The sequence below is a fragment of the Triticum urartu genome, chromosome 4A (genome assembly GCF_056163025.1).
Source record: "Triticum urartu cultivar PI428250 chromosome 4A, HENAU_Tu73, whole genome shotgun sequence".
NCBI classification, from domain to species: domain Eukaryota; kingdom Viridiplantae; phylum Streptophyta; class Magnoliopsida; order Poales; family Poaceae; genus Triticum; species Triticum urartu.
In genome coordinates this window covers 408,746,104-408,757,202 of record NC_141876.1, presented here as the reverse complement: position 1 = coordinate 408,757,202, position 11,099 = coordinate 408,746,104, and the positions used below count along the sequence as shown (strand labels likewise).

General features: G+C 44.5%; 1 protein-coding gene across 1 annotated transcript; it reads right to left on the bottom strand.

Moving 5' to 3' along the window:
- Positions 1 to 393: 393 nt before the first annotated feature.
- LOC125553890 (peroxidase 70) lies at positions 394 to 2,432 on the bottom strand. Its single transcript, XM_048717541.2, has 4 exons — positions 2,161 to 2,432; positions 1,870 to 2,061; positions 1,576 to 1,741; positions 394 to 907 (listed from the first exon to the last, which is right to left on the bottom strand). The coding sequence occupies exons 1-4, from the start codon at positions 2,374 to 2,376 to the stop codon at positions 519 to 521; spliced, it is 963 nt and encodes a 320-aa protein (XP_048573498.1). The 5' UTR covers positions 2,377 to 2,432; the 3' UTR covers positions 394 to 518.
- Positions 2,433 to 11,099: the final 8,667 nt, after the last annotated feature.

The window sequence follows — 11,099 nt, the reverse complement described above, 5'->3', positions numbered from 1 at the left end:
AGATTCAACCGAGGTATCGTCTTCCCCTACGTGAAGTCGGAGAGTTGGTTTTCTAGGAGATTTTTTCAGCCAGTTCCATGTGGATTGGTGTCTAGCCTTTAGCCATTGGAACCCTAGTTTAGTCATCCGTTATAAGCTCTACTCCCTTCGTTTCATATTACTCGTCGCAGAAATGAATGTATCTAGAACTAAAATACATCTAGATACATCCATACCTGCGACAAGTAATTCGGAACGGATGGAGTACTTGTCAAGACCACTCTATCTTGACACTGTCTCACTTCCAGACCGTCCGTAGATGCAGCAGTTCCATGTGGATGCGGTAGGCATACTTTGTACTGGAATTTGGCTTGTAAAAAGAATTAGGATTAACTTGATACTTGTGCGCAAGAATTAGGATTAACAAATGCATTTAATTCCAGTAGATAGTGTACATAAGGACGTAGTCTCACTTCCCGTTTCCGAACCGGGCAAAGTTCCGAAGTTCATTTTGTAAGATAGATACCCAGGATCTATCGTCAATTTACCGCCCGGCAGTTGACCCTGATCTCCCCGTACGCCCCCGTGAGCACACCGAGATTGCCCAACTTCACCATGGCGGCCGCGAAGTCGCTGCCGAACTGATCATTGTTGGACGCGTAGCTCCTGACCAGACCGTCCGTGGAGCCGCCGTCGTACAGCGCCTGGTCGGAGTGGAGCAGCCCCATATGGGTGAGGAGGCCGGAGAAGTAGCTGTTGTCGAAGTAGTCGGGCGAGGACGCGTCGAGAGGCGCGAGGTTGCCGTCGTTGCCACCGCTCTGTGGGCAGTCCCCTCGCAGCGACGCCGCGAAGGTCCCGTCGATGTCGGTGTCGGCGTAGATCCGGTTTCGGTAATTCTGGCATTGCGCCCGGCCGATGGTGTGCCCCCCTGCAGCAATGTGGATTCACGTGGTGATCGATCGGTCGAGGCATTATCGACAGAGCTGTACCGGAGATCTATCGACGCGTCGCTCTCGCATTTCGCTTTCCAGTGTACGTTGTGATAGAGAACATGATTGCGTGGTGATCTTCTTCTTTTGAATTTGGAGCAGAGCATGGTGGTGAATGAATTATGAGGTTGTTGGGCCTGAGTGACCGCTCGAGTGACGATCAGGTTCTCAAGCAAAAAGGTGATTGATGGCTCGTGCAAGCCTTGTCTGGTCGGCAAAAGGAAAGGTGGTGACAAGCGCAGGGACGAGAGTCATCGATCACCATGTTAAATTCAGGGGACGCAGGCAAAACGCTAGCGTGTCAGTTGGCCGTTGCTATGATCAGTGATGGATGCACAACTCCATCATTAACTAGGTAGGTACACCAGACGAAGCAGCCAAGTCTTTTGAGAAAAAGGAGTCATAATGGAACAAAAAAGCCTACATGTATCGTATAGCTAGCCATGCATACGTGCGCAGCGCACTTGGTTGTATGCCGGACATGCTTCCCAATCTAACAGTGTCACTGACTCTTGTATGTGATCTATCAATGCATGCATGTCTCCGGGTAATTTGTCTAGTAGTATCATGGCTATCAGCTGTGTGCAGGCAAGGCAGCGCATTTTACCTGAGAGAGCAACCATGTCGGTGCTGCTTAATCCCTTCTTGGAGAAAGCGGCGAGGAGATCATTGAGGTTGGAGTTGGGGCCGGGGAGGTCACTGTTGGCCAAGGACGCACTTGCGCTGGTGGCGTCCCTCCTCCCAAGTAGAACCGTCCATGATGGCCCCCCTAGCTGCGCAGGAGTACTCGTTGTCACTTGCTACATGTACTTCCATTCCGCCCATGGAACGACCGGTATTTTCTTTCACTCAAGCGCGAGAAGGTACTAATAGAGAGCTGTAAATTTAGGCTTTAGCTTACGTGGACGACGGCGTCGCGGGCAGCGACGGCGAGGATGTCGGCGCAGGAGACGGTCCCCGGGCAAATCAGCTCCAGCAGCAGCTTGATCCTGTCAATCACCTCGAAGCCGCGCAGCGACCCTGCGTTCGGCCCCGCCCCCTTCTCACCGGTGAAGCTGGGCGTGTCGTCGAGCAGCACGGACGCGTCGCACCCCTAGCGTACAGGTACAGACATGCATCCACCATCAAACAAGTTCACTACAATATTGAAAGAGGACCAAGGGAATAGCAGAGGAAGATCTTGAGGACTTGCTTGCACAAAGCAGTCGTGGAAGTAAAGCCGGAGAAGGGAGGCGCCCATGCGGCGGTCGAGCAGCACCGCCGTCGCCACGGTTGTCCTGATGGTGAGAAGCGCCGCGGGGCAAGAAGAACCGTAGTAGTCCTCCGACAGCTGCGCGTTCGCTACCGCGGCACAAGTTGCTGCGAGGAGCAAGAGAAAAGGTGGGAGACGAATACTGGCACGAGCCATGAGAGATCTAAGTGTCTCAAGCCTCACCTTTCGGCTTTGGGATAACCCTCCGCGATGCAGTCCAAAGCATATTTATAGGCAACAACTTGAGGAATTACAGGCATGTACTACTAGCTCTTATGTCTGCAGGTTAGGACTTTATCATTTATTTACTCTGTATATATGCAGATTATTTCCGGTGTAAGCATTTTCAGTGCGGATACACGTAGCCATATTTTTTGTTAAAAAGAATGCAACACGGCAAAAAAAAATCATTTTGGGCAATGCGGATAAACATAACACACATTTTCTTAAATATTAAGGGCCCTTTTATTAACTGAAACAGCAGCATCAAGTAGATACAACTCATGATGATCAACACCCGGTCTCTGCATCGCTAAGATGCACACAGCCAAAACCAACAGTCTGACAAAAAAAATGAAAACCAACAAATCGGCAAAAGAATGCTCCCTTAAAACCCTGTTTTGGGATCTCTTTGAGATCTGATAGCAACAAGATGGTACAATTGCTCAAGTCTGGGGTGGGAAAAATTTGCACCTTGGATGAGCTCACTATGTCTAGGTGGTCCAAGTTGATTGATTTAGTCAAGGACTGTACCTTCTCCACTAGTAGAGATCAACCAGTTTTTTTTTTTGGGGGGGGGGGGGGGGGGGGGTCTTCTGAAATAAAAGATTTCATCTAGAAAATCAAAGTCCCACCTATTATACATGTGTTCCTTTGGCTTATCTTTAATAACAAAGGCTTGGCTAGGGATAACCTGGCCAGGAGGAGACATGTAGATGATGCTTCCTGTGTCTTTTGTAGTGATCCTGAAACTATTCAACATTTGTTCTTTGAGTTTATTGTTGCAAAAGAAACTTGGTCTGTTATTGTTAATAGTGTCGGTATTTCTATACCCAATTCTTTTATTTCTTTGAAGCCTCTTTGGAAGCAAAAGAAGAAATTTGAGGCTGTTAATCTAGTCCCTTCCGCCACCTTGTGGGGCTTATGACTTCTGCAAAATGATTTTGTGTTTCATGGACAAAAATGGCGAAGCATACGCGGCATCCTAGCTCTGGTGGATTCACTGCTCAGGCAATGGAAGATTTTATGTTCAAACACTCAGGGTGCTCTTCTTCTCCGGTGCTTAAGGCTGCTAGATCATTGCCGAGGGGAGTTGCTTCAGATCGCTTGATCCGGTGGCTAAGTTGGGAGGCTCATAACTTATTTTGTGTTATGAAAAGTTGTAATTCTATCGAGTGCTCCCGTATGTCTGTATCCCAGGATGGATTCTTAAAAACCCTTATTCTGCTGTAGCTTCTTTCGGATTGCACCGACAGCTGTTAAATGTTGGATGTTTGGTTTCTTGCCTTGGCTTAATAAAGTTGGGGCGGGGGGAAACCCCTCTCATTTTAAAAAATATCGGCAACAGAAAAGTCATATGATTGAAACCATGTCTATGTCGAAGGAGGTGGTGGACCGGTCCAAAGTTTATGCCGCCACCCATATTGGGTAAAAATCTCCATGGCCACCTGCTCCAACCGTATACACACCGCCTTGAACATCGGTTGACACTTCATTCGGTATAGCATAGACCACGTACAAAGCAAATGCGTACATCGGAGAATAACTTACAAAGGAGAGCAGCTTTTCAACTAAATCAAATTATTTCTACATAGCCAAAGTGACCATAATAAGGCATATGCTCCCACCCTTATTAGCGTTTTAAAACCATTTGAAATTTTGTCCAACCAAAGATCAAAAATATTGGCAACACTTGGTGACGGATACATATTAGGCGATACTTTGATGACTCACCATGTAGAATGCGCAAACTTGCACTGAAAAAAGTTGTTTGATTGTCTTATCATGAGTACAAAGGCTACACTTCTTGCTTCCTTGCCCATTGCGGCGGCGAGGTTGTCTTTGATTAGCATAACTCCCGTCCGAAGATACCACATAAAGATTTTAACTTTTAGTGAAACTTTTGATTTTCAAATTTTCTTGTTATATCCACTGGAGCCTCTGAATGCGTTAGTGGGTGACACATAAAGTCAACTGTGAAGGACCCAGATGTTATGAGATTCCAACGAAACTCATCCCGTCCATATGTCAGGTTAGTCGACTCCCATTGGGATAGAAGATTTTGCCATGAAATAAGACGGGGGGCAATTAAATCCCGCCTAAAAGAAATATTTGACGGGGATGAACTGAGCACATGCGCAATAGTATCATTTTTATCACTCACAATGCGGTACAAATCAAGATATTGTTCTCGGAAGGTGACATTGCCTAACCACTTGTCCTCCCGGGAATGAATCTCTGACCCATCTTTTATCATGAAAGATCCAAAGCAAAAAGATGTTTCTTTGTTGCCATTAGCCCAACCCAGAAGTGCAAGTCATCAGGTTTCCAATTATTTTGAAAAGGGGCGCTTTATTACTTAAAATATTTAAGCATTACACCTAGCCTCTGCATAACTAAGATGCACACAACCAAACAAGATCCTCTAACACAAACGAAAAATAAAAGGTAAAATACAAAGAAAGATGTAGAGTCCCTATAATGCTTGAAGCGGAGGGGGGAATCCTAAGATCATCCTACCACCCATGTTGGGTAAAAGTATCTCCCGCCGTAGCCTCAGTCGTGCACACACCTTCGTAAATAGGTCTCGATTCTCCGCGTGTTGTAGAGAGGACAATAAACGAAGAGCCCCGGTACATCTATAGATAACCTGCAACAGAGAAGTACTTTTATCATTAAAATCCTTATCATTCCTACATAGCCAAATCGACCAAATAACGGCAAGCGCTCCCATCTTGAGAAGAGTTCTGAACCTGTGATCAATCCCATGTAACTAGTTGCCAAATATATTAACAACACTACAGGGAGGATACAAGCCAAAAGCTATTTGGATGACTGGCCATATAGAACAAGCCAATTTGCACTGGAAGAGTAAATGTTTTATTGTCTCATCATGGTGACAAAAGACACATTGCGGACTTCCATGTCAATTTCTCTTAATAAGGTTATCTTTAGTAAAAATGACTCTGCGACGAACATATCATGCAAAGATTTTATTCTTAAAAGGTGTCTTCATCTTCCAGATCTTCGTGTTATTATCAACTGGCACATCAGACTGGATTAACGCTCTAAACATAGACTCGATTGAGAATTGTCCATTCCCATGGAGATTCCATCGGAATACATTAGACCCATGTGACAATTGCACCATGGACAACCGCTGGAGCACGATGTTCCACGATTGGAGTCTGGATCCAATTAAATCTCTTTTGAACGTCACATTTGGCAGAAATGATTCCATTACAATGACAATAGTATCACCGTTGTGGCGCAAAATGTTGTATAGAGCCGGATATTGTTCCCGGAGTGTGGCATTTCCTAGCCACTCCTCCTCCCAGAATCTAATTTCCGAACCATCCTTAATAGAGAAGGATCCATAGCAGAAGAAATATTTCTTCGTAGCCAGTAGACCCGACCAAAAGTGTGAATCTCCTTAGGCTTTCAGTATACTTGGGATACCGCCTTGGAACCCACATATTTCCTCCTTAGAAATGTTTGCCATACACCATCTTTCGTCAGTAATTTAAACAACCATTTGACGAGGAGGTCCCTATTCTTAACCTCAAGGTCATGAATGTTTAACCCGCCTTAGTCTTTGGGACATCAAACCACACTCCATTTAGCCAGTCCATATTTCTTTCTCTCGCTATCTCCTTGCCAAAAGAATCTTGATCGGAAGTAATCCAATCTATGTAAAACTCCTTTCGTCAACTGGAAGAAGGAAATCATATATAGCACCATACTACTTAGTACTAAATTTATTAGGACCAATCTTCCACCCAGAGACAACAGTTTACCTTTCCAACTGCTAAGTATTTTTTGCAGTCTCTCTTCGACGTGTTTCCATTCAACACTTGTGAGTCTCCGATAGTGTATCGGTATCCCTAAATATGTGCTCGAAAACTGGCCCAACCCGCATCCGAACAGTTCAACATATAGGTGGGCCTCGTCTTGACCCTCGTCAAAGCAAAATAATTCACTTTTATGAAAATTGATCTTAAGACCCCGAGAGTTGCTCGAATGCTGATAAAATCAATTTTAGATTTCTCGCTTTCTTGAGGTCATGATCCATGAAGGGAATCTATCATCGACATATTGAAGTATAGAGAGACCACCATCAACTAGATGATTTACTACCCCATCAGTTTGGCCATCAACCTTGGCATGCTCAATCAGGACCGCTAGCATATCCGCCACTATATTGAATAGCATGGGTGATAACGAGACACCTTGTCGCAATCCCTTCTTCGTTTCAAAATAGTGTCCAACGTCATCATTGACCTTAATGGCAACACTACCTCCAGAAACGAAGTTATGGATCATAGCGCACCACTCTACAGTAAATCCTTTCATTGCGAGAGTCTGTTGAAGAAAGAGCCACTTGACTATGTCATAAGCCCTTTCAAAGTCTATTTTGAGTACCGCCTCATTCAACTTTTTCTGGTGTAATTCATGGACTGTTTCATGAAGGATAACAACTCCATCTATGATGTTTCTGCCTTGCATAAAAGTTGTTTGTGAAGGCCGAACCACATGTTCAGCAACCAAATTTAGCCTAATAGTTGCAACCTTAACGAATATTTTAAAACTAATATTGAGGAGGCAAATAGGTCTATATTGTTATATCCTTTCAGCCTCGTTAACCTTACGTAATAAAATAATCCCACCAAAGTTTAAGTGAAACAATACCAGTTGGCCAGCATGTAGGTCGCTAAAAAAAAGCAGGAGATCCGATTTGATGACTTTCCAGAAGTTCTAATAAAACTCAGCGGGAAAATCATCCGGACCTGGGGCTTTGTTATGCTCCATTAGGAAAACCGCCTTTCTAACTTCCTCCTCGGAGTATGGGGCTATTAGGAGGCTGATTTGCTCCTCAGAGACCTGGGGGATGTCATCTGTTCGGGACTCATCCATCGAGAGGTTTCCTTCCTCTGGGGCTCCAAGCAGATTTTTATAATAATAATAAGTGATATAAGATCTACATTGTTCATACCCCTCAATCGTGCCCTCATCCTGTTTTAGGGAATGAATAATTTTCTTCCGGTGTCTGCCATTGGCAACTTCATGGAAATATCTAGTATTCGAATCACCTTTCAGGATAAATTGAGAGTTATAATGTTGGTACCATTTGAGTTCCTCTTCACGCAACATGTTAGCTATCTGTGCATTCGAATGATTCTTGATCTCGACTTCATGCTCAGATAGATGTCTAACCTCTGCCAAAGGTTCTAATTCATCAATGATAGATGAAAGACGAAGCTTCTCCTTTTTGAGGATACCCATCGTATGCCTAGCCCAACCACCAAGGAATTTACATAATGCATGCATTTTGTTATTCCATCTATGTATTGGGGTAGGCTCGGCCACCGGTTTCTCCCACGCCTCCTTGACCATGTCATGGAAGCCACCCCAAAGCAACCACCCAAGTTCGAACTTGAACTTGTGTCTATGTTGTGGTCATGGCAACCCAGTAGTTAGGGGAATGGGTGTGTGGTCTGATATAGCCTCGATACGAGGTAGAGCATGAACAAACACCATAGGAAATTTAGAGTCCCAGTCGGTATCCATTAAAACACGATCTAGTTTCTCATATGTCGGTTCCACAGACTGTCCGCCCAAGTGAATTGTCTTGGAAACACGATCTAGTTTCTCATATGTCGATTCCGAAACTCAGCCGGAAAGCCATCCGGACCTAGGGCTTTGTTATGCCCAGGTTTTCAATAGGCGTGAGACATAACTTTTTGGCCGACATACTTATTGTGCAGCATGATTTGCCATATGCCCTCCTCAGTAAGTAGTCTGAATACCCATTTACTAAGTAAGGCATCATTCTTGACCTGCAGGACATGGATGCCAAGGCTAACTTGGTCTTTTGGCCTACAAACCACACTCCATCTAGCTAGTATGTATCTTTTCTTTTCAATGTCTCCTTGCCAAAAGAATCTGGATCTAAAGTAGTCCAACCTATGCAAGACCCCTTTTGGTAGTTTAAAAATATATAGATAACCATATTTGCGTGGACAATTAATCAAGACCAGCATGTAGCATACTTACGATTTTGGTGGTGTTGATGTCCTTTCCCCGTTAAAGACTTTGTCATGTTGCGGCGAGCGTCTCTTGCACGTATGCTATTGTGAGGATCCTCAAAAGTGGAGGAGACACATAGGGTGGCTTTCATTAGGTGGTGCTTCTCAAGTACTCGGTCTCGAGCTCCGGGGAGAAAACCTAGGTCTGACCCTGGTTGGTTGTACCTAACAATGGCAGTGTACTTTGCATTGTTACCCTGATGAAGGCATTGCTCAGACTTGATCTTCAAGGTGAAAACCCACGATCTGACCTTTGGTGGTTGGATCCAGCGACTATGGTGTTTTTGCGTCATTTCTTGTATCCCTTATGTTGTTGAGAGATGCTTGGTACCGATGGTCACCACCGTATATCGTCAGTCACCGCTTTCATGACATTAGATTTTTTCTTTTTACCACTCTATTTGGGCATAGATTCGGTCTTGTATGACTATGTTCCTTGTCGGAGTGATCACTTGTGTGTTAATAATTAATGTTAGATGTGTGCATCCTGCCTACGCATAGCTTGGGTGTGTACTCATTATAATTGTATCCCCCGATGCTACATTATAAGTCAATAATAAACACACTTTATCAAAAGAAAATCTATTCGCCACATGGCAAACATACATAAGCCATCATGATCATCCTTTTTGTTACCGGAATCCTTTTTGTTACCATGGCAAACATCTTTCCTCTCGTGTGATCATCCTTCTTGTTACCGGAATTCTTCATGGAGGCTCTACATGATGGTTCACCAAGGATTTAATTCCTTCTCGAAGTGTTCATCGAGATTCTTTTCAGAGGAGCTCAAGTATTCTTTATCTTGCATTTTAAAGTGCAATTCTTTCAACCGTATCATTCGAGGGAGTATTATGTCATTCTTGATAATTTGAGTTCATGTTTCATGATTCACATATTATTAAGAATGAGGTATTTTAAATCCATCAATCTCATCATTGGAGTTACCTTGGGTTATGTTTCACCTAAAGCCTTCCCTAAGGATTTTGCTATTTATGGTGCTCATAAATGACCCAAGTTCTTCTTTATCCTTCCGATGAACAAGTTCCTCGTCTTCTTGTTCTTATCAATCCAATATTGTTTTCGTTAGTGGCAGAATTTCACCTCAAGTTCTTGAGATGTTCTCCATAAGCCCACTACAAGCTTATCCTCTTCGTTGTTGTTTTCCCAACAACCCCGTGCAATCCTTTTCTTGCAACGGTGCTTTACAAGTTCAATTGTGGTAGGAGTTGTTATTTTCTTATCCGCTCTTTTGTTCCGACGGTCTACCTTTGATTCTTTCATCCGGAGGCATTGAGGTGTTGCTCGTTTCACTCATCATCTCGGATTGTCAGGACCATGTTCTGTTCGTGCTTATCCTTTTAACCGGAGTGTCGTGTCCTTTTTTTCAAGTATCCTCTCATCTTGTCAAGTTTAATTCCTTCCATTTACAGGCGGAGTGCTATCCAAATTATATCATTCTTATTCCTTCCCTATCTTGTTTTAACCGGAGTGTTGTGCCCCTTTGCTCAAGCTCTTTCATTTTATCAAGTCTTTCATCTCTTTTTAACCGAAGTGTTGTCCGAATTTGTAATTCCTTGTTTCCTCTTCCCTACCGGAGTGCTTTCAACTTCATTTATCTCCGTTGTATTCTTTTCTCGAAATGGTTTAACCTTTTCAAGGTTCGTGGTTTTCACTCGTTTGTCAAGGAGCAACTTAGTTTTACCTCTTCTCTTTCTTTTCCGTTGTCCCTCCGGTGCCATTCTAGATCTCGGGACGAGATCCTCTTGTAGTGGTGGAGTGTTGTGACGCCCCGAGACCGATGTGCCAGGTGTCGTCCAGTTATTCGCCGATGTTGCCATGTCTTTTGCTTGCGTGTTGCATCTTGCCATGTCTTCATCCGCATTGCATCATCATGTTTTAAAACTTGCATCCGTCCTGGTCTCCTCGTTCTTTCCGTTGTCCGTTCTGAGCCCAGACACACTTGCACGCGCCCGCGGCATGTCCGAAATAGTATTTTATATGTGGCCAGAAGATGTTCTCGGAATGGGATGAGAGTTGACATGTGGTCTTATTATAGTGTAGATAGACCGCCTGTCAAGTTTCATCGCATTCGGAGTTCGTTTGATAGCCCAACCGTCAAACTATAGCGGCATTATAGCCGGTCTAACGTCGGACGTTTTCGGTCTCCGAAAACAGTTGTCGGGCCTTCTCTCTTCTCTTTTCTCAGCCTGAAGATTTCTGCACAGTCCGCTGTCAACCGCCAGGCCCCGAAACCCTCTCTGCACAGTGCATCGATCCCCTCGCGCCCGTCCGGAAGTTGTCCCGAACCCGACCCGGACAGTCGTTTCCGTTGTGTCCGGATCATCCCCAAACATCTACAAAACGTCTCCATTTTGTTAATTGGACTTCCCAACATATTTTTTTCTCGACCGCTTGATTTTATTGGAGGGACGGATTAGCCCCTACCCAAATATCCACATGCTATAAATGTATTAGTCCAACCCTAAAAATTAGGAACTTCGTCCCTCCACCGCCGCCATCGGGTCACATCCCACCTCGGGATCGCCTCGCCCGATCCTCCTCGATCCCCTCGCG